This window comes from Ursus maritimus, unplaced genomic scaffold, assembly GCF_017311325.1.
Source record: "Ursus maritimus isolate PB19 unplaced genomic scaffold, ASM1731132v1 scaffold_7, whole genome shotgun sequence".
Classification (NCBI taxonomy): domain Eukaryota; kingdom Metazoa; phylum Chordata; class Mammalia; order Carnivora; family Ursidae; genus Ursus; species Ursus maritimus.
Window position 1 is genome coordinate 76,827,069 of NW_024426885.1, and position 23,955 is coordinate 76,851,023.

At 39.1% G+C, this 23,955-nt stretch overlaps 1 protein-coding gene across 3 annotated transcripts in view; it reads right to left on the bottom strand.

Moving 5' to 3' along the window:
- Positions 1-1,050: 1,050 nt before the first annotated feature.
- Positions 1,051-23,955, bottom strand: part of PRKG1 (protein kinase cGMP-dependent 1) — a 1,188,324-nt gene continuing 1,165,419 nt past the window's right edge. For all 3 annotated transcript variants that reach the window (XM_040624668.1, XM_040624667.1, XM_040624666.1), the window contains 6 exons: positions 15,724-15,865; positions 14,261-14,424; positions 9,070-9,192; positions 8,925-8,987; positions 7,574-7,640; positions 1,051-5,515 (listed from right to left, as the gene is read on the bottom strand). In XM_040624668.1, the coding sequence (XP_040480602.1) occupies positions 5,417-5,515; positions 7,574-7,640; positions 8,925-8,987; positions 9,070-9,192; positions 14,261-14,424; positions 15,724-15,865 (658 nt within the window). In that variant the 3' untranslated portion in view covers positions 1,051-5,416. The remainder of the gene's footprint in view (positions 5,516-7,573; positions 7,641-8,924; positions 8,988-9,069; positions 9,193-14,260; positions 14,425-15,723; positions 15,866-23,955) is intronic.

Consider the following 23,955-nt stretch of genomic DNA (forward strand, 5'->3'; position numbering starts at 1 on the left):
ATTTATAATTTATTGCTGTTGTCATAGTCAAGTAGTTGTGTAGTGATTTATTTCAATTGCAATTAGCGTGCACAAGATGGGACAGTGGTGTGGATGTAACATTCTCCCCATTCCCCATGCTAATGATCGTGTCTACATGCCTCTCTAAAAACTGTAATTATTACACAAAAATCACTTTCCAGGATCAAAGAACCCTTGGTTCAAGGGTATGAAAATCACAGAACTTAAAAAATGGATACTGAAAATCGATGGTTCAGTTCCGGAGAAATGAAATTATTGGATGTGCTATACTCACACAATATTTTTTAAAGTTGTTTTATCTGTTCTAGCTGGTACAGTTAACTGGATTATTTCTAGTTTTTATTTCAAAGTGGTTCTCAACTCACCATCACTGGCAATAGGATGTCAACAAGACAGAGACAATCAGATTAAGGAAATCTTTATGTTGCAGCCAATTTTAATTTGTGTTCCGTTCACCGCAGTGAGGAGCAAAGGGACAGAGGAATATGTTCACCAGGGTTTTGGAGAATTGAACTTATTGCCATTGTATTGTTTTCTAAATTTATATTCTTTATGAATATAAAACATAACAGAGGGATCAGGTAAATAAACCTTAGAGATTCACGATGTTGCTTTCCATATGAAATAATTCCCTCATAGCACACAGCCTTATAAAAGAACTGTCTTTTTGATTGTTTGCCTGGTTCAAAGTTTGACTAAGGGTGGCCCAAACAAGGAGTGTGTGGTGGTGGGTAGCGATTGTGAGGCACAGAACACTGCTAAGGTTGGGGTTTGTGTGGGTATCTACGTTAGTTTTTCTTGTTCACCCTGGATGGCCTAACATTATCCCTCCTGAATTCTTTAAACTGATTTGCTAGATTAGTTTTACATCAGGCCATAATACATGATGTTGTGAAGGACACTCAGGTTATAAATAATTTTTACTTTGTTTTAGTGACGTTCTCCAATAGCACTCCTGCGTATTTCCATTCCAGTATGATACATCAACTATATTCTTGGAATCTTGTCTGGAATTAAACATCCACTAAATTCAAAAGTAATTATTTTTTTTATTTCAACTCTATAAAGTATACAACAGGCACTCGGCAATTACAGCTGCAGGAAAAATACAGAGCAAATCAAAGCAGGGTAATTTTATGAAAAAGTTTTTAATCTACATCAAAAGAGTGCAAGTGGTCAATGACCATTTGATGACAGTTGTTGCATTCTGACTAACAAAGGACTCTTTCATGTAGAACAAATTGTAAGAGGACAATCAACCATAGCTGTAAGAATACAAAAGAACTGACCAGTTGTAAAAACATCATACAATGAAATAAATTGGATAGATGATGCTTGAAGAAATGTCCCTTTCCTCAGAAAGCCCAAACCTCTGAGTCATGGTCAAGGTCCCAGAGCTCTGTTAATTCAGGGGCAGATAAAGAGGAGGGCTAACAACACACTTCCAATGTTTATCTTGCCAGGTCTGTTGAAAACTTGCCTCATAAATGATTTGCATATACAAGAACTCAGAAAGCATCCTGTTTTGTTGAGGAGTGCACCAAGGTACGTGTTCATCATTGGTTTCATAACGAGGTGTGGTTAGCAGTCACTCTCCAATTTTTCTTTTGAGTTGCATCGTTGGTAATGGAGTCTATAAAAGGAGACGTTAGAACTTGACTGCACTAACTGTTTTTTTTTTTTAAACTGAATCTGCACAGCTTAGCAAAACAGGAATACCTGTATACAGACTGATAGTATGTCATATATTAATTTGACCTGCACATACATTTATACATTTCACAGAAATGACGCTGTATCTCAGTAACAGATACACAGCTCTGGTACGTGTAACAGAAATAAGAGCACAACTTCATCATTTCTGTAATTCATCAATATTATATAATAAAGGCTTATAAATTGTTAGCAGAAAGAACTGTAAAACGCAGCAAGCTAAGAAAGGACAACATTTTGAGGTGTATTTGTCTTTGTCATGCAGCATAACACCAAATTTGTTTTTTAATAGGATGCCATGAATTTAAGGCACTTGCAACAATGCCAGATAGCCAGGTCATGTTCTAAACTATGGAACAGATGAAACCGTACAGCTGACGTAATTTTCAATAATACTGACAATTATGACATTAATTCAAGTCTACTTGGACCTAAAAACATTATCCAATACAAAGAAAATGAAATAATAATGCTGTGAAACACTAAAAAAAGTTATATGTACCACAAAATATCACACAAAAATACCTATTTACATAAATATTTGTTTGTGGTCCTATTGTGAAAGAAAACGTCATTATGGATAATAAACAGATCACCTCTACCGTATGAAATCAGTTCTAATATCCTTATTTTCCGTATGGTAGCTGACTTCTTTACAATTTCAGTTCACCATCAGTTCAGTCATGTAGAAATGAAATGAGAAAAATTCCATAGCTGAATTTATATATTACACATGTGTGAGTCACATGCATAGCCCATAATTTTAAGTAAAAAAAAAAATGTGACTTGTAAAGAATATAATCAAAAGAAATTTGTTTTCAATGCCACATGGACCTGATTCATATATGAACAAAGAAGATACGAACATAAAGATCATTTATAGCAAATTTCCAGAAATCGCTTTCTCTAAAGTGTTCAATTTATCTCAGATATCATGATGTTCCTTTCCTTGGCAGTTTTCAGTTTCCCTGTGCATCAAGACACACAGAAAGCCCTTATTTCCCATACTTGAAGTATTAACAAAGTCAGTTAACAAATCAAACAAGTTGGCACTATTCTAACTTATCCAGATGTTCTTTAGTGTAAGAAAAGAGAGGGGCATGAACAATTCAGAAATAAAGCGAGATGCACTTTACAAAGCTGACCATGACTTTTAGCCCTAGTGTCTTCATTAAGACAGGATTTAAATCCTTAAATTTCAATGCTGAAGATTAGAGGACTGTTTTCTCTTAGCAATTTTTGGAAGATGTAGTTCACCTTTGTTAGTGATTGCTTTAGACATCCTAATGCAATGCCACGGGTGAAATGTAACAAAGATGTGCGAACAAGTGGGAAAAATGGCCGACAGTTCGATTGAGCTGGAAGCTACTCCTTCATTCCTCAGAGAACTTATACATTGTTGTCTTAGACTTGAACCACAGTAAGCACTAAGCTCTTGGGCTATTGGGGCATTTGAAAAATTGCAGGAGCAGATTCTCTTAATGACTAGATAAACTTAATACTCTGGCAAACCTTTAGCATGTCTAAACCACTCTATCTTTGAACAAAAATCACTGTTAACAGTGACTGTGATATTGAAACTATATACTTTTTAAAAGCCCGGTTAAAAGCAATATGAAAATTCTGAAATAGCATTCATAGCTGGATTTTAGGTTGATAGGTTTAATTTTATATTCTGAAATCTGTAGAAGAAAGTGGGTATCTTGGGGAGTAAATTGATCTTAAGCAATTATTTGTAAGGGAGGGAAAACTCTAACACAAGAAGAATAGTCACATCTTGGGTTCAAACTTTTAATGTAACTTTATCCTGATTATATATAGTAAGCCTTTAGTATTTTTATTCCCCAAATGTTTCTTAGATTATGTTTTGATACCATATTCTAAAGTAGTCTTGGTATGAAAAATTCAAACAGAAATCATAATATATGCCTTCTTGGATATGGTATGATGACCTGTGTGGACATATTTTTTGCAGAAATGTTTATGTTTCATTGACTTAAAAAAAACAACTTTATACTGGAAAAAAAGCAACCTTCAACTTAATATACCAAATTCACACACTGTTCCAAATCAGGATGACAGCTCAGAAGATTATACATTTGCTTACGCAGGTAGAACAGTTCCAAACGGTCTGCTACTGACGACAGCTAATTGTAGTCAACTCTCCTGCCAACAAAGGACTCTGTTTAGACTGCTGATTCTTTACCACTCATGAAAAAAGCAAATAAGTTTGGTATTTTCAGATACAGTTCAGGATTGTAATATGTCTGTCCTACTTAGCTAAAATTTATGTTTGAGAAACCAGGGTCCTGTTTTCTTCTCTACTCCCTTCCTCTCACATGTGCATGAACTCACCCTGGTTCATTCACCGAAAGGTAAACAACACCTGGCTAGGTCTGGTCCTGTTCCCTGACCGCACATAAGCAAGCCTCCTCATCTGGTGAATCTCAGTGATTTTGTGCTTTCCTCTTCTTTTTTGGTTCAGGCCTAAGACAAGAAGCCAGTTGAATGGGTTTTAATCACCTTTCCCCCGCAACCCTAGGCTATGTTGAGTACGTGAAATCTAATGGGAGTCTGGTTGGTAAATGTAGTGAAGAATGCTCTCGAGTCTCTGGCTACACAGGTGATGGTTAGAATTTGCATTGTCTGCTCAGACACGGACATTTACAGATGAAAGATATACATAGCACCTATATAGTTTTTTATTTTTATTTTTGGATGGATCTTAGTCCCTCTCCACCCCACCCTGCCCCCACCCCCCCAAGGGTTTCTTTTTATAAAAGGGAATATTTTAAGCCTCAGTCTGAGGGCATGTGAAGTAATAAATAAAAATCAGTTGGCTGCTAGTCATTTATTTCCAGGACCATCTTGAAGCACAAGATTTTAAAAGATATGAAATGGTTTGTGAGTTGCTTTTTTTTTTCCACTCCGTCATGCCAATTTATCAAAAAAAGAAACAAATATCATGCATGTTGGTTTTTTTTTCAATCCTCTGTGAAAACGCATATACGCCTGCTATGAGAGTTCTCAGCGGAATCTATAGCAGTTGTGCTTTTATCGTATCAATTTTTAAAATCTGTCGGAAAGGAAAGGTAACATTCAGTCTCGTCATCAGCACTGCTGGGAAATTAAATCATGAAACCTCTAGCACTGGTTTGACATGACCTCTGTGACCAACAGATGCGTGGCCCTCTTCTGGGTGGTGTAGACACCGGCTTGCGTGAACGTATCCTACGACCTCACCGGAAGGAAGGGACGAGCCCAGTTTTTGTACCACGGTCATCTATCGTACCCAATATGTTGGTTTTGATCTTCTTGATAATTCTAGCAAGGTACAGACTCTTTTACTAGGTTGAAGTGTTTCTGACTGTCTTTCAAATTATAGTCAGAGCAAAGCAAGATCATCGCAACAATAGAAGACATCTCTTTACTGGTGTGAAAGGCTTTGCTTCAGGACCACCATGGCAACTGCTATTTTTAGGATCAAACAGAAAACATGTAAAGAGCACTACTGTCATCTAAGCAAGAAGTCCTAATGCCACTGGAGTTACCGGAGCAGCATCGATCAAAGGCATCGTGGTGACCCCGAGCACTAATCTTCTCTCCATCCCTCAGGTTTGCTGGCAGCTGTGTCTCAGAAAAAGCTGACTTCAGCAAGGCAGAAGCAGGTAAGAGAAATACATTAGAAGTCTATGTCCCATCCTGAGTTGTCATCAGGTGGTGGTTCGTCATTGTCCTCAGGGAAACTGTCAAAATTGCTTGTGTCTGTGGGTGATGCAACCTGCAAACCAGAGAGAATGAGCAGTGAAAGGATTTCTTGATTTGTGAGTCCAATTCCAAAGTAGAGTTTTACAAAGCATTCTTTATTCATTACCGAATCGATGACTTTTTTTTTTTTTTTTTGAGCGTCTACCAGGTTTTGTGGTTTGTATTGGGGGGAACAGCAGTGAATAAAAACAGACATGACTCTGACCCTCATGAAGTTTCTACTCCAGTAGAGGGCATACTGTATGATTAAAACAAATAATCTAGAGATGATGATAGTTTGGTTACTGCAATGAAGAAAAAAGAGTATAAGAGTGATGATGGAAAGTCTCTTTTAAAAATATTATTTCAAAACTAAGAATTGATGAGTTCAATTTTTGCACATGCAAAGGTCCTGAGGTGAGAGAGTCCTTCAGGCTGTGATGTAACCAAAGAAGGCCTGGGTAGCTGCCGTGTAAGAGAGGAGAGTAGTGGAAGGAGAAATAGGCAGAAATCAGGTCATGCAGAGTCTTATTGGCCATCTTAAGGCTTCTGTGTATTTCAAGTATAATAAAAAGCCATTCCTAAACTCAAGCAAAACTCTTGCAAATTTACTGGGTAAAGTCCAGTCTGTAGAGCATCAGTAAAAGTGAAAATCCACACTTCAGTTTCCCTCATATTCTAGAATATTAACAACCGCTTATATACTAATATTTAATGGAATATATATGGGTATTTCCATCAGTACATCCCATTCAGTATTACTATTGCATAAACAGAAACCCCTGAGCGATTTAGGTGAGTATCATTTAGACTTACTATTTACCCCTCCAAGTTTCTTATTCTACTTTTGTTCTCAAAACAAAACCTCAGGAATGCCATTAGCATCTCTAATGGGAGGTATGGTAATGTTGCGTTTGCGAATAAACATAAACTTTGACACAGAAATAGAAGTAGGGAAAATGTTTCTTTTTTTTAATTTTTAAAAATTTTTTATTATGTTAGTCACCATCCTTAGTTTTTGATGTAGTGTTCCGTGATTCATTGTTTGCATATAACCCCCAGTGCCCCATGCAATACATGTCCTCCTTAATACCCATCACTGGGCTAGCCCATCCCCCACCCCCTCCCCTCTGAAATCCTTAGTTTGTTTCCCAGAGTCCACAGTCTCTCTCTCATGGTTCATTTCCCCTTCTGTATAAAGAGCAGTCTTGAGTTAGTCCCAGAAAAAGGAAGTATATGCCCGAATGGCTCAGGACAGCAAAGCAGCCCTTTGCCTCTTTGTAAAGTTGCAGCACATTTCATCGGACAGATGCGGTATTAAATAAAATACATAAACATGCAAACATTCAATCACCGTTAGTGGGCTGCTAGTTAACAAAACACCTGATGTGTTCAGAAAAGACAGTTAAAGAAAGAGAATCCTTTTCTTCGGGAGTCGCATGACAGGATAAATGAACACAGTACCGCCTTCCCACTTCGAAGGGACACGGGGACATAAAGGGAACAATACTGTCCAGGAATTGGTAGCTGCCGAAAATGGTGCTGGACTGTTGACCAAACCCACCCAGAAACCAGAGGGCCCAGGAATGCTGGGAGTGGCTTTATGGGTTAGGCTCCTGGGGACAGAACAAGGTGGGTTGTAAACTGGGATCATAAAGACAAGATAATAGCCCATTGCCCTAACTCACCCAGGTACACTCTTGTACACACTAAACTGGTCATAATTCATGACTAGGCCTAATTCATTAACGTTGGTCATGTATTCTTGGGCAATGATGTATGAAGTTTATATATTCTGGAAGAAAAAGAAACTTGTTGCTGGACACTCGTTATGCTCTTTTGTCTACATCAGGGTATATTTAACACTATACTAAAAGTCCATTTTTATTCACTAATTTCTTTTATTTGTTTCAAAAGGTAATGGTAAAATACACATAAAACAACCATCCCCTAATTGACCTGTGTATAAGCATTGGGTTTTAGGTATCATTATTCTAATGTAGTTTATTTAATCTGAACATATGATAAAAAGTTAACAACTGACATAAACACCGTACGTGTCACAGAAATATAAGGTGGATGGTTTACTTACACTTGGTATTATAGGAGGTGTCAAGGTGCCTTTTCTCAAGCCTTCCCAGTTAAAGCCCTCAAACCATCTAGGAAAGGAAAAAAAAAAAAAAAGGTAGCTAGTTAAAGGCATGTTATTTCAGCTAAAACCTTCTCATTGCAACATATGTGATAGAAAGCAGCTAGGCAACCAATTTCAGTGTGACAAGAATGTATTCTATTTAATTGCAAACTTTTATGGTCAGGTTTTTTAAAAATATGCATTCCATAAAATAATTGTTGAAATATTTAACACCAATTAGAAAATAACTCCTTTTCTAGCCATTTCAGGCAGAATGTCTGGATGACCTTGTTCCTACACTATCATTATAACTTAATAAATGTCATGATATGCTTGGCCCTGAGCCTTACAGGACATTTTATTTTAACGCTGTAGAACCAGGGCATGAAAAGTCAGGATAGATAATTATCCTTTCAGCTTTGCAATGACAATGTGGGCAGCCTCAATTAATTAACCTTTCCACATCGCTGTATTGGGTCTAACTCTGAGTTGGCACTTTTGTGTGTGTGTTCATAGAAAAAAAACATTAAATATGCAATACCAGGGTCATCATAATTCCTAACAGAATGTCGACACATTTGACTAAAATAGATTGAAGGTATTTTCTGTAGTTTTTCCTGTGCGAATGAGGACCAGACAATACTAAGGTTTTTGGTTCTGTTTTGTCTTTAAAGTAGCAAATGCTTACACCAAATTCTTAGCAGACGTTTTAGATATTTTGATAAATAAGTTCTTCCGGTAGGGATGCGAATTTGTGAGTGTCACAAAAACAGACTAATAAAAAAAAAACCCAGTTTGGTCTTAGTTTAGCATTCGAATATCCAATTAACTAGGTAAGGTTTATTAACTAAGTAAGTTTTAATATTAAGATGTTGCTATGGTTAAAAAAAAAACCACTGTACTCTGTACTTTTTTTTTTTTCTTTGTTTTATCTAATTAGGAAGTGGTGGGAAAAGTATATTCCGGTTTCTGTCTGGGAAATGAGGCATGACATGGTGGAGGGCTTTTATTTTTGATACAATGGTAGAGAATAGAATCCCAGAGTTAAAAGCACACATTTCCTCTTCGTACCAGAGAGGAAAAATGCCCATTAGAGAAAATTCGGTGAATCGGTCACTTAGTATGGCTTGGGGTCATGTGGAACTGTGTGATGTTCCGGAACCCCAAGCAGAAGGGCCTTAGATCAGAAGGCTAACTGGTCTGATGTGCCCTTGGATGTTCCCATAGGCCGACTACTCATCACACAGCCTGGGGAGGTGCCTGTCCTGCTTTCTGGACCCTCCACAGAAAGGGACGAGGGAAGAACACTTACTTGTGCTTCTGAATGTCTTTCACGCCGTTTTTCAAATTCCCTAATCTTTCAGATGGGTTATCCCTGGAAAAAAATAAGGGCTTTAAGGAATCGAATCACTTTTGCATTATGATCCTTTCAAAAGCCATGGGGCTGAAATGCTTACCTGCATAGTTTTTTAATTAAATTAGCAGCATTTTTGGCAATCTTCTTTGGAAATTCTATCATGTCAATCCCCCTCAGTATGATGTTATAGGTTTTCATAGGATCTGGGCCTGAGAAAGGTGGGCTGCGAGAGTAAGATGTGAAAAGAGAATCACTTTCGTTTTCTAAATAAGAAAACTTAAATTGTCATAACTCTACAAATGACATTGATTCTTATCTGGGGACATATATGAGTAGTGATAACGGAATGATGCGGGATAATAGCAAAACATCATGGAAACCCTTTCAAGGAAATCACTTAGCAAAACCATACATGGTCAAGTGTGTTTGCTGTTCCCTTCCTATCTTTTTAGTACAGGTGCCGAACCCCTCTTACTGTCGTTGGCCATTCAAGGTGCTTCTTCCACTTTCTAGCCCTTTCCCTGCCCTTGATTACACCTGACATGAAGTCCAAAATCACTAGAACGTTACAAGGACATCAGTGGTAGGACACCATCTCCTGCTAACATCGCCCTCGCTCACTGGGATCAGCATGCCATGATCCCATGACCTCTATCAACCAACATAAAGTTTAAATTCTGTCAAAAGCTTTTTATGCATCTATTGAGATGATCATATGGGTTTTCACCTCTCTTGTTCATGTGATTTATAATGTTGATTGATTTGAGAATATTGAACTACTCTTGCAGCCCTGGAGTAGATCCCACCCAATTGTGGTGAATGATTCTTTTAATGGATTGTTGAATGTGGTTTGCTAATATTTGGTTGAGAATTTTTTTGCACCAATGTTCTTCACAGATATTGGCCTGTAGTTCTCTCTCTCTCTCTCTCTGTCTCTCTCTCATAGTGTCTTTGGTTTTGGTATCAGTGCAATGCTGGTCTCATAGAATGCACTTGGAAGCTTTCTTTCTTCTATTTTTTGGTAATAGTTTGGTGAGACTAGGTCTTAACTCCTCTTTACCTGTTGGGTAGAATTTACCTGTGAAGATTCTGGTCCCCTCCTTTTGTTTGTTGGAATTTTTGGAATACTGATTTAATTTTGTTATAGGTTTGTTCAGATTTTCTATTTCTTCCTGATTTTGTTTTGGAAGGTTGTATATTTCTAGAAATTTACCCATTTCTTTATATGGCAATGAAGTGGACAATCTAAATTTTTGTAGCATTCATTCTTTACAACCTTTGTATTTCATTGGTGTTGGTTATTACTTCCCTTTTATTTCTGATTTTAATTATTTGGATTTTGGATGCTTTTTTCTTCACAAGTTTTGTTAGAAGTTTATTTTTTCAAAAAACCAATTTTTTCATTGATCTTTTGTATTTTTTTTTTGGTCTCTCATTTATTTCCTCTCTGATTTTTATTATTTCCTTCCTTTCAACTCTGGGCTTTGCTTGTCCTTTTCTAGTTTCTTTAGGTATAAGGTCAGATTGAGATTTTTCTTGTTTCTTGAGGTAGGCCTGTGCCACTATAAATTTCCTTCATACAACTGCTTTTGCTGCCTCCCAGAGATTTTGGATTGTTGCATTTTCATTTGTCTCCATGATTTTTTTTTTTTTTTGCCTCCATGTATTTTTAAAAATTTCCTCTTTGATTTCTTCATTGACAAATTGGTTGTTTTGTAGCATGTTGTTTAGCCTCTGCACATTTTTTTTTCCTATAATTAATTTGTAGTTTCATACCATTGTGGTTGGAAAACATGCTTGATTGGATTTCTATCTTAAATGTATTGAGACTTGTTTTGTGATCTAAATTGTGCTCTATCCTGGGGAATATTTCATGTGCGCATGAGAAGAATGTATTCTGCTGCTTTGGGATGGAATGGTCTGTATGTATCTGTTATGTCCATCTAGTCTAACGTGTCTTTCAAAGACATGGTTTCCTTATGATTTTCTGCCTGAATGATCTGTCCATTGCTGTAAGTGGGGTGTTAATGTCCCGTATTATTGTATTACTGTCCATTTCTCCCTTTATGTCTGTTCATACTTGCTTGATATATTTAGATGCTCTTGTGTTGGGTGGATCAATATTTACAACTGTTATATCCTCCTGTTGGATTGATCCCTTTATCATTATGTATGGCTTGTCTTTGTTACAGTCTTTTTTAGTCTATTTTATCTGATATAAGTATTCCTACTGCAGCATTTATTTAATTTGCCTTCCTTTTGCTTAGAATATCTTTTTCCATTTTTTTCACTTTCAGTCTGTATGTTTGCCTCTTGTAAGCAGCAGGCAGATGGGTCTTTTTTTCTTTTTTAACCATTCCATCATTCTGTGTCTTTGATTGGAGCATTTAGACAATTTATATTTAAAGTAACTATTGATAGGTATGTACTTATTACCATTTTGCTATTGTTTTCTGGTTATTTCTGTAGTTATCGGTTTCTTTCTTTTTCTCTTGTTCTCTTTCCTTGTGATTGATGAGTTTCTGTAGTGTTATGTTTGGCCTTTTTATCTTTAATTTGGTGTATCTTTTATAGTTTTCAGGTTTGTGGTTACCATGAGGTTCATATATAATATCCTACTTAGAGTCTATACTAAGTTGATGGTGACTTAAGTTCAAACACATTCTATAAAAGCTTGATTTTTACCCCCTTCCTGCCACTTTGTGTATATGTTGTCATATTTTACATTTTTTAGATACAGCTGATTTTACTACTTTTGTCTTTTAACCTTTAAACTAGCCTTATAACCTTATAAGCCATTGCTCTATTACCTTTACTGTATGTTTGCTTTTACTAACGAAATTTTTTTCTTTCATAATTTTCTTCTAATTATGGCCTTTTCAACTTAAAGGATTCTCTTTAACTTTTTTTTTTTTTTTTAAGTAAGGCCAATGTAATGATGAACTTCATTACTTCGATGGTCTGGGAAACTCTCTCTCTCCTTCAAATCTGAATGATAAACTTGATGGGTAGTGTATTCTTGGTTGTAGCTCTTTCCTTTTGGCACTTTGAATGTATCGTGCCACTCCCGTGTGATTGCAAAGTTTCTTATGAAAAATTAGCTTATAGCCTTATGGGGTTTCCCTCGTACATAACTAGGAGCTTTTCTCTGCCTTCTGAAATTTTCTCTTTCTCTTAATCTTTGTCATTTTAAATGTTACGAGTCATGGGCTTTTTCTTGTTTGGAACTTTTTGGGCTTTCTGGATCTGGATGTCTACTTCCTTTTCCAGGTTAGGGATGTTTTGAGTTATTATTTCCTCAAATATGTTGTTTGCCTTTTTTTTTTTTCTCTCCCTACCCCTTCTGGGACCTAGATAATGGGAAGATTATTTGATATTTTCCAAGAGATACATCTCTCTCTCTCTTTTTTTCCCTGTTCAACTGGGGTACTTTCCACTACCCGATCTTCTAGATCTCTGATCCATTCTTCTGTCTCTTCTAATTTCCTATTGATTCCCTTTAGTGTATTTTTCATTTCCATTACTGTATTCTTCAACTCTGACTCATTCTTTTTTTTTTGTATTTTTTCTATCTCTTTGTTAAAGTTCTCACAAAGTTCACCCATGCTTATCTCCATTTCATTTCTTTCTTTGTTTTTTTTTGTTTTTTTTTTTTAAGTTTTGTGTTGTTCTTTCATTTGGAGCATATTCCTCTCTCTCGTTTTGCTTGACTTGCTTTGTTCTATGAATTAGGCAGAACAGCTACTTCTCAACTTGAAGGAATGATCTCGTGTATGGTCATCCCTGGGTAAACTGTGTGGCCTGGTGACTTTGGCTGGCTGTGCAGAGCTGGAGCTATCCTGGGCTTGGGGGCATGGACCACTTGGTGTGGGGCCATCCTGATAGGATGGCCAGAGCAAAGTGGGCATGGGTGGGGGCAGTCCCAGGGCTCTCCACAAAGAAGATGCCTGGCAGGACAGCTGAAGTGGGCATGAGTTGGGGTGGTACTGGGGCTCTCCAGGAAAGGGGCACCTTGGCAGGACAGCCGGAGCCAAGGTGGGCATGCCTGGAATGTTCTGAGGGTGCTCTGCACCTGTTTTACTTTGGTGAAATGGCTGGAGCCATAATGTCCTCATGTGTGCCATGCTGGGGACACACTGGTGGGGACACCTGGGGAGCCAGGGGCTTGGGCTCACTGAGGTGGCAAGCCAGCTGTGGTGTCCAGGCTCTGCTCTCCTCTGCACCCTGAAGGTGGAGGGGAAACATAAGCAGGGGTGCTTGCCAGTCCTTCAGACCTGTAGAGAGTTCCAGCAGCTCTCCTGCCATGCAGCAGGGTTCTAGGGCTGGTTCCTTTATTTAAAGTTGCCACGATTTTTTTCTTCAGTGCCCAGGGCAGATGCATCTGGTCACAGTCCCCCAGTACTATGCCTCCCTATTGCAGTTCATGTACTGGAGGTGGGGCTCCCGTGTCCCCAACCCTCTCACCTCCATCTCCCCTGTCATTTTTTTATGTGGCCCCTTTCTATCTTTTGCTGTGCAGAAGCCATTCAGTCAGCCCTCAGTTTCCCATTATTATTATTTTTCTTCCACATGAAGCTAGTGCCCTTCTAGTGAAGCCACATCTCTGCCTGGAATGTTCTGTCTTGCTCTGTACGTCTAACACCCCTTCTTCCTTTAGGGCCCGGCTGCAGTCTTGCCTTATTCAAAAGCCTCCCTGGAAAAACTGAGCCCTCTTCAAAACTCTTTGATTTATAATGACCCTACTACTCCTTGTCTCCTGGGCCTGGCAGGATGGTGTATTTGTTTTTCTTTTCCTTGAGGAGTGTACAGTCTGTCTTAGACCTGGAAGTATCCACAGTACCCTTTTTAGTTGTTGATGACTATAATATTATTACACAGAAGACCTGCAAAACATTCACATTTCATTCAGATATCACAATTGTTAATATGTCCTCTTACTTCTATAGATAGTTGACCCTAGATATTTTTATAACAATAGTATCTCTCTTGCTTCATCGCTGGCTGAGGGACTAGGCTTGAAGACCTCACAAAAAGACACAAGATTGTTCCACATTGTCATATATGTATAAAGATTTAGCAATGATGAGGTCAAAAGTTGATGTTGAGTTTTTCATTTGACCCATTTTAGAGTTTGTTTTATGAACTCCTTGTCCCTAGCATAATTAAGGGAAGTGTTGGAACAAGAAATGGTGAGATGTGCTTTAAGACGGCCTAAGTGGAGGGACAAAGGCTCGAGTGTGCAGCTGTCTGCTGGTCTATTTTTATCAGCGGTTCTATGTCAATGTCCATACCTGCCAGTCAGAAGTTCATACATCAGGATTCCCAGTGACCAGTAGTCGGCGGAGATGTCATGGCCTTTGTTCAGGATGATCTCTGGGGCTACGTACTCTGGAGTCCCACAGAAAGTCCATGTTTTCTTTCCAAATCCTATTTTCTTTGCAAAGCCAAAATCAACCTTACGAAGAGAGAAAAACAAGTTATTTCAAGACAGTTCTATTAAGCTTAGAAGCAGTACGTTACTGAGCTGAAGTGCACTGATAATACAATAAAAACATATGCCCATTACCGTAGTCCTATGATCTGCAAGGAGTCGCTTCTACTTCAAACAACACAGCCTCCCTGATTAAACTCAGGTTCAACAGAAAAGTTGAAACCGGAGTAGAGGATAAAACTGACATCATTAAAAAGAAAGGCAAATCTTTCTTTCCAGAAATAGTTTTCCATCTTTTCCTCCTTTCATGCCAATGAAGGTTGGGCCATAACTCCTTTACGGAAAATGTTTAGAAAACCAGTCGTACCGCCTTGACAAACTCCAGAATATGCATGATTTCTGCCGGATAGAGGTTGACAATCTATTTAGTATTGAGAACCCACTTCACTGCTGAAGGAGCTAAGTCACAAAGTTCATCCCTGCCCTTGGTAAACACAAGCAGGGATACAATGCAAATGTGTTCTTTGTTTTTCTAGAGACCTTTTAATGGAGGAGCATCAAATGCAGAAAATCTATTTTTTTCTAAAACAATTTGGTTGAGAATATAAATCATTAACTGCCATTGATTTGATTTCTTTGAAAACTGCTGAATAGAAATTCCAAAAGTTTAAAAAATAGAGTCAGATGTAAAGGCCATAAAAACTATACATTTTATAATAAGAGGACTTCCCTCCTACAGTAAGTGTTTAGAGTGCTTGACCCATTTTATTATGTCACTACCATTATAATTAAAATGGTCTGGATAACATTGTCTACCAAGCCCATTTTTTTTTTCCCATTAAGATTATACATAAACCAGGGTGCCTGGGTGGCTCAGTCATTTAAGAGGCTGCGTTAGGCTAAGGTCATGATGGGGGGGGGGGGGNCCCGGCTCATGTTCTCTCTCTCGCTTTCTCTCTCTCAAATAAAATCTTAAAAAAAAGATTATACATAAATCTAAAATATAAAATGATCTGTGGTTTTCTAGAATGTAAATATCCATTTCCTGTGAATGGCAGAAAGCAGATTTGGAAAAGGTCTACAGAGGTCTTCTCTTTAAACACAGTCTGCCAAGGGAGTATTAATTTAGATTTAGCCAATTTAATTTCTTATAAAAATTTGCATCATTTGAAAGAATAGTTGGTTGAAAATAGTAATACTAAAATCTGCTTTTTAAAAAAGTGACAGCATTTAGAAGGGGAAATGGAGATGTTAATGAACACAGCTTGACAAAGGAGTATTTTAAACGCTGCAGGGCAGACGCCACAGGAAGAGTGCACTGACCAGCTTGGTGTAGCCTCTGTGATCCAGGATGAGATTTTCTGGCTTGAGGTCCCTGTAAATGATTCCTTTGGAATGCAGATAGGCAAACGCTTCCACCACGCATGCTGTGTAAAATCTGGTCGTAGAATCTTCAAATGAACCTCTGAGATACAGAAAAAGAAAGCACATGAGACCTTAGTTGCTCGGATATGATTTTATTTATGTTTTCTCCCTCATATTCCTCTGCCACAGTTTGACCCCAGAACCAAATGTCCTATGGCCAAACGTCATAGGATTGGTACTTGCCTTGGGTTTTCAAGAGCACATGAGGATCAAGTCAAGGAATTCTTTCGCCCTGAGGAAGGGATGGTTAAAACCTGCACGCCTGAGGAAGCGCTCAACCACTTCTGTGACCTTGGCCCTGCCCTCTAACGAGGCACAGCTTGTGGTCAGGGGGAGACGAGTCCTAGTTTAGAGGTTTGTTTTGTAAAGGGAGTGTATAGGTTCAGTCATATTTATTTTAGAGGGCTTGTTTCTGAATCTCCCTAAACAATTCAGATACAGTTCATGAGAGGATGAATAAAAAAGTTAATGTTGTGAAAGAACCACTTAGGAAATGAGGTGTGATGCTATGATGTAATCATATATCACAAGCTAAATACTCTGTTTTTGAAACTTTTGCCAACAAGAGAACTAATACCTACGTCTCACACTATTGCCTTATTAAGAAAAGACGGGGTGAAGGGGTAAGTAGAAGGAAAAAGGTACTTGGAAGGGAATATAGATTAGGAAACTTGATTCTGATGTTTAGCAAGAAAGCTCATGTTCTCGGTCTCTCCCTCTATTTATTTAACGAAATAACAATAGGGGGGGGGAACCCTAAAACAAAAACACCGGCATCCATAGCAGAACTGTTATACTTTAACTGTTTTCTTTTCCTTTCCATGAAATTCTTTAAAAAGATAAACTGTATTGCCCTTTTTCCAAGTAGTAAACATAATGTAATGATTTCATGATATTTCCAGAACATTCCTGTGAACAGCTGCTGCAGAGGCGGCTGTGACGTAACATGGAAGATGAGGACACTGGCCATTACAGAGAGCCCGCAACCCAGCGTGGCCCCGGACTTGCTCCCGCTACGGTCCCTGATGCCGCTTTGCATTCTGGTGACTTTTGCTGCCTTTCTCAGTATTGAGGAGTAGAGGCTAACACACTGGGAAGCCGAACATGACTGGTATTTTTTACAAAATGGAGCAGTGAATCCAAGGTGAAAGCAACACCTTCCAGGTTATTTTAACAAAGATCTAGTTTCTTCTAGAAAGTTCCTCAACTACTAATGTCCCCTGAGTTGTCACTGAAACAATTAGCTCTCCCCAAAGAAACATCTTCCTTTTGAAATATAATTCAAGGCATGGGGCTATCTACTCTTACAGATACTAGAATCTTCACTATAATTATGAAGGTTCTAGTCTCCAACAATGGCTGAGTGAAACAATTGTGAATTTATAAGGACAAGAAAAAGAAGTTCCTTTGAGCAGAAATGATACATTGTATGTTGCAACTGTCTGCTGACTTGGAACTCTGGGAACTCTGTGCAATTCTGTGCATTGAGAAGGGGGCTGGAGTAGTGCCTTAAAGGTCTTTTCTTCTTTGCCCTGAAACAAATATGCTCGCCCATCAAGAGCAGCCGATGTCCTTCAATTGGAGATCACTGGTAGAGAATAGTAAGCATCCACGTGCAGATAATGAACACAGCTTGAACGCCGAATGCCCTACGGGACTCCAGTCCTTTGTCACTGGAGAGCTTTGCAAATCATGGCGGAGCGAAAACAAAAAAAGACCGTATGTGGAATACAGCTTTGTCTTATTTCACATTACATGTTTTGTTTTAATGAGAAAACTAATGACTTGTATCAGGCCCGTCTAGCTGTGATTTGGATGGGCCTTTTTGAAAACCTACAAATTCTTGATTACTCTTGGAGATTATTTCTGCAGTTGTGACTTTGGGCAACATCTCTCTGTTTTCCTTAATTTTCACTTGTTAATGGAACCAAATGAACAAATATGTCAGGAGAGTGAACACTTATGAGAGATCAACTTCTCAGGAAATCTCTGCAGAAGGGTACTCATTTATTTTCTAAGTTTGTCATTAGCAGGAAGATGAAAAACATCCTAATACAAACAGAGTCGTTGGAGGAGCCTCTAAGTTAGGAATATGGACACTGAAGCAAGAATCCTGGGCTCAAATTTGGGTTTCTCTTGTTTAATATTGAGCATCTAACCGAACCTCCCTCAGACTCTATGATTCTCTTGTGCAAAACGGGGCTAGTAATAGAAACTATCTCAATGGATTGTCATAAGGATACAAATAATTGATGAGTATATTTAGAATTAGTGCCTGGCATACAACTGGGTACCTGATAAATACGAGCCATTCTAGTTGAGCACCAGAAAAGATCGTCTTTAGCTGCTGTGTCTTAATCTAGGAAAACTGAATGACATGGACAGGTCTGAAGTCTTCTGGGGATGGGAGTGAGGGGTCTTCGATACCTAATTGACACTGTCTTTGGGGTATTTGCTGCCTTTCACGGCCAAGGCTAACTGCCGTGGGTCAGCTCTGAAGGGTCTTCTGCTAATCTCTGTTCTTTTCATTTTCTCTACGCTTCTCACAAATGCACAGGGCAAAGAGGACTCTTTTATTGCCTGCCAACTGTCATCATAAAGTGGACTGACCATCAACATTCACTTTTGGGTCTTCAGTTCCGGACAGCTCTGTTTCAAGGTTTCTCTGATTCTGAACCATTTTGGAATTTGGAACGTTCTAGAAAGCTGGTTACCATTCCTTCAAAAATCTATTTTGAGTCTCTCCCCTATAGAAGCATATTTGTAACTGATTTTTTAAAAATTAAATGAAAATGCTATCTCAAATCTGTTTCCATGTTATGTGACAAATCGACATAATATATGCATATGCAAAGTATTTATCAGCAATAAAGCTTCATCACCGAACCTTTGATGTGGGTAAATTGCGGATTTTATTTTTTTTTTATTTTTTATTTTTTAAAGATTTTATTTATTTATTTGACAGAGAGAGAGACAGCCAGCGAGAGAGGGAACACAAGCAGGGGGAGTGGGAGAGGAAGAAGCAGGCTCATAGCGGAGGAGCCTGATGTGGGACTCGATCCCGGAACGCTGGGATCACGCCCTGAGCCGAAGGCAGGCGCTTAACCGCTGTGCCATCCAGGCGCCCCAATTTGCGGATTTTAAAATACACTTCTGGAAAACAGTCACAAAGCACAGCATTAGGGTGACTCAAAATGAAAAATTACTATGAGAATTGAAAATGACAACATATATTTGATCTAAAACAAAAATGAAAGCTTGTTTTATCAACAAAAAGTTGCTTAAAGAAATAAATCACTGCCCTAAATAGCTCTTGAAAATAATAAATTATGCCTTGACAGTTGTGTCATTTCAATTAAAACAAGTACAGAATAGACCCTCATACCTTCTTTGGGAAGGGGTGGTAGTTTTATTTTAGCTAGATGGCAGTAGATAACAATTTGAGAGAACTAGAGGAGGATGGATAGTTATGAATAGACCCAGCTTTCGATTTAATCAGTGTTTAATCAACTTGTCATAAACGGAGTCCCGAAATGACAAAAATCAACAAAGGCCAAGCATGTTCCCTCTTTTGTCTACGAACACCGATCATGAGTGAATATACACCTGACGTGTGTTGCAACCCGTGAAGGTTAACTGCCAATTGTAAAGTTAGGGAGGCCAAATTAGGATGAAAGTAGACTCATTTCCTTGAAATACATTGTTGTCAAAGTGTAATTAAAACACAATGTTCATTTTAGATGTACAATGTAACGATTCAGTGACTACACATCACTGTCATCACCGTCTGTCACCAAACGTTATCCCAATATTGCTGACTGTATTCCCCATGCTGTACTTTCATCTCTGTGACTGATTTATTTTATAACTGGAAGTTTGTCTTTCTCAATCCCCTTTATCTATTTTGCCCATTCCCCTCCCCTCACCAGCCTCCCTTCTGGAGGAGACCGACTAGCTTGTTCTCTATATTTAAGAGTCTGTTTTGATTCCACAGCTGAGTGAAATCGTATGGTATTTGTCTTTCTCTGACTTATTTCACTTAGTATAATACTCCGAGTCCAACTGCGTGGCTGCAAATAGCATCCCGTTCCTTTTTACGGCTGAGTAATGTTCCGTTGTATATGCACACTGTGTCTCCCCTATCCGTTCATCTGTTGTTGGACACGTGGGTCGTTTCCATACTTGGCTGCTGTAAATCATGCCACAGTCAACACAGGGTGCACGGATACTCTCACATTAGTGCGTTTGTTTTCTGTGGGGAAATACCCCGGAGTGCAATTACTGGGTCATAGGGTCGTTCTATTTTTAATTTTTTGAGAACCTGCCTTGCTCCTTCCAGAGTGGCTGCACCAGCTTGCACTCGCACCAATGCCGCAGGAGGGTTTCTGTCTTTTTGATTCCAGCCATTCTGACAGGGGTGAGGTGAGATCTCAGGGTGGTTTTAATGTGCATTTCCCTGATGATGAGTCTTGCTGAGTGTCTTTTCATGGGTCTGCTGGCCACTGGCTGTCTTCTTTGGAAAAATGAATATTCAGGTCCTCTGCTCGTTTGTAAGTGGGATTGTTTTTTCAGTACTGAGCTGTAGGAGTTCTTTATATATTTTGGAATATTAACCCTTTATTGATTACAGCATTTGCAAATATCTTCACTTACCCACTAGGTTGCCTTCTCACTTTGCTGATGGTTACCCAGCAGTAGTTTTTTATTTTGGTATAGTCCCAACAGATTTTTTTTTTTTTTTTTTGCTTTTGTTTCCCTTGTCTGAGGAGATGGATCTAGGAAAATGTTGCTAAGGGTGAGATCAAAGAGATTACTATCTATGTTTTCTTTTAGGAGTTTTATGGTTTCACGTCTCACATTTAGGTCTTCGATCCATTTTCAGTTTATTTTTGTGTGTGGTGTAAGAAAGTGCTCCAGTTTTCCCAGCACTATTTGAAGAGACTGCCTTTTCCCCATTGTATATTCTTGCCCTGGCTGTAGATTAATTAACCATATAATAGTGTCAGTTCATTTCTGGGCCCCCTATTCTGTTCTATTGATCTGTGTGTCTCTTATTTTTAAAAAAGATTTTATTTGTTTATTTATTTGAAAGAGAGTGAGAGGGAACACAAGCAAGGCGAGTGTAAGAGGGAGAAGCAGCCTTTCTGCCAAGCAGGGAGCCGGATGCAGGGCTCAATCCCAGGACCCTGGGATCATGACCTGAGCTGAAGGCAGACGCTTAATGGCCGAGCCACCCAGGCACCCCGTGTGTGTCTATTTTTGTGCCAGGGCCATATTGGTTTGCTTACCATAGCTTTGTAGCATATCTGGAGATCCAGGATGGTGATACCTTCAGCTTGGTTCTTCTTTTTTAGGATTGCTTTGGCTATTTGCGGTCCACACAGATTTTAGGATTACTCCAGTTCTGAGAAAAATGTTATTAGTATTTTGATGGAGATTGCAATGGTGCTTTGGTGGTATGGACATTTTAACAATATTCTTCCAATCCAGAGGCATGGAATAGTTTTCCATTTGTATCATCTTCAATTTCTTTCATCGATGTTTTATAGTTTTCAAAGTACAGGTCTTTTACCTCCTTGGTTAAGTTTATTCCTAGGCATTTTATTCTTTTTGGTGCAATTATAAATGGGATTGTTGTCCTAATTTCCTGTAGGTGGGCAGGGAAAAAATAGTGGTAGGGTCACTAGGTGAGCGGTCCACACTTGGTCTTTCTGCCCCAGCTGTGGGTGCACCAAAAGGCAGGGCTTCTTCCCCTGTGGTGGCAGCTGAAAGGCTTAGCTATTGGAATGGTACTGTGGTGGTGTGCGTGGCTGTCTTCCCCTCTCCCCCGAGCAGGAGTTCCTTTGGAAGGATGGCTGCGGAGGGAAGCAGCTTGAATGAGACAGGTCCACAGGGAACGTGGGAGTGGGGCACGCAGTGCTAGCAAGCTAGGTGGAGAGGACTAGCACTGGCTCCCACAAGTGTCTGGCCATCGAGCCTGGAAAAGGGAAGAGAAGAGAAATGGTGCCTGCCAGCACTTTTTTCCTGGAGAAGTCTCCTGAAGCTTCCTGTTGATCCAGTGCATACTCTGTCAGTAAACGTCCTTCAGGCGCACCCCAGGCACTTTGCTGTTTCTGTGTCATTTTGGCAGCTTACTTTTTTTTTTAATAATAATATTTTATATTAGTCACCATACAGTACATCCCTGGTTTTTGATACAAACTTCGATGATTCATTAGTTGCGTGTAACACCCAGTGCACCATGCAATATGTGCCCTCCTTACTACCCATCACTGGCCTATCCCATTCCCCCATCCCCTTCCCCTCTGAAGCCCTCAGTTTGTTTCTCAGAGTCCATAGTCTCTCATGGTTCATTCCCCCTTCTGATTACCCCCCCCCTTTGTCCCTTTCTTCTCCTACTGATCTTCCTAGTTCTTATGTTCCATAGATGAGAGAAACCATATGATAATTGTCTTTCTCTGCTTGACTTATTTCACTTAGCATTATCTCCTCCAGTGCCGTCCATGTTGCAGCAAATGTTGAGAAATCGTTCTTTTTGATAGCTGAGTAATATTCCATTGTATATATCGACCACAGCTTCTTAATACAGTCATCTGTTGAAGGGCATCTTGGCTCCTTCCACGATTTAGCTATTGTGGACAATGTCTATGAACATAGTGATATGGCCCTTCTCTTCACTACGTCTGTATCTTTGGGGTAGATACCCAGTAGTGCAATGGCTGGATCATAGGGTAGCTCAATTTTTAACTTTTTAAGGGACTTCCACACTGTTTTCCAGAGTGGCTGTACCAACTTGCATTCCCACCAACAATGTAGGAGGGATCCCCTTTCTCCACATCCTCTCCAGCAATTGTTGTTTCTTGCCTTGTCAATTTTTGCCATTCTAACTGGCGTAAGGTGGTATCTCAATGTGGTTTTGATTTGAATTTCCCTGATGGCTAATGATTTTGAACATTTTTTCATGTGTCTGTTAGCCATTTGTATGTCATCATTGGAAAAGTGTCTGTTCATATCTTCTGCCCATTTTATGATTTATTTGTTTCTTGTGTATTGAGTTTGAGAAGTTCTTTGTAGATCTTGGATACCAGTCTTTTATCTGTAGTGTCATTTGCAAATATATTCTCCCATTCCGTGGGCTGCCTCTTAGTTTTTTTTGACTGTTTCTTGGCTTGTATTGAGCTTATCTTGATGAGTTATCTCGGAATTAACTTAACTGGAGACGTAAAGGATCTATACTCTAGAAACTACAAAGCACTCTTGAAAGACATTGAAGAAGACACAAAAAGATGGCAAAATATTCCATGCTCATGGGTTGGAAGAATTAACATAGTTAAAATGTCCATGCTACCCAGAGCAATCTACACTTTCAATGCTATCCCGATCAAAATACCGATGACATTTTTCAAAGAACTGGAACAAACAGCCCTTAAATTTGTGTGGAACCAGAAAAGGCCACGAATCGCCAAGGAAGTGTTGAAAAGGAAAAACAAAGCTGGGAGCATCACAATGCCGGATTTTGAGCTGTACTACAAAGCTGTGATCACAAAGACAGCATGGTACTGGGACAAAAACAGACACATAGACCAATGGAACAGAATAGAGAACCCAGAAATGGACCCTCGGCTCTTTGGGCAACTAATTTTCGATAAAGCAGGAAAAAAACATCCAGTGGAAAAAAGTCTCTTCAATAAATGGTGCTGGGAAAATTGGACAGCTACATGCAAAAGAATGAAACTTGACCACTCTCTCACACCATACACAGAGATAAACTCCAAATGGATGAAAGACCTCGATGTGAGACAAGAATCCATCAAAATCCTAGAGGAGAGCATAGGCAGCAACCTCTACGACATCTGCCACAGCAGCTTTTTTCATGACACATCTCCAAAGGCAAGAGAAACAAAAGATAAAATGAACTTGGCAGCTTACTTCTTATGCTGGCTCTTCAAGGGCGGGGACTCTGGTTTCTGTTGCCCTCAGGCTTTCTGGAGTTAAGCCCACAGATGTCTAAAGTACCTGGACCCAAGCCCAGCTGATTTTAAACCCTTGCCGAGTTCGGTGTCATTGACTTTCCAAGCCAAATGGTAGGGTTCTCATTTTCCCCGTGCTGGGGGTGCCTGGTGTGGGGTC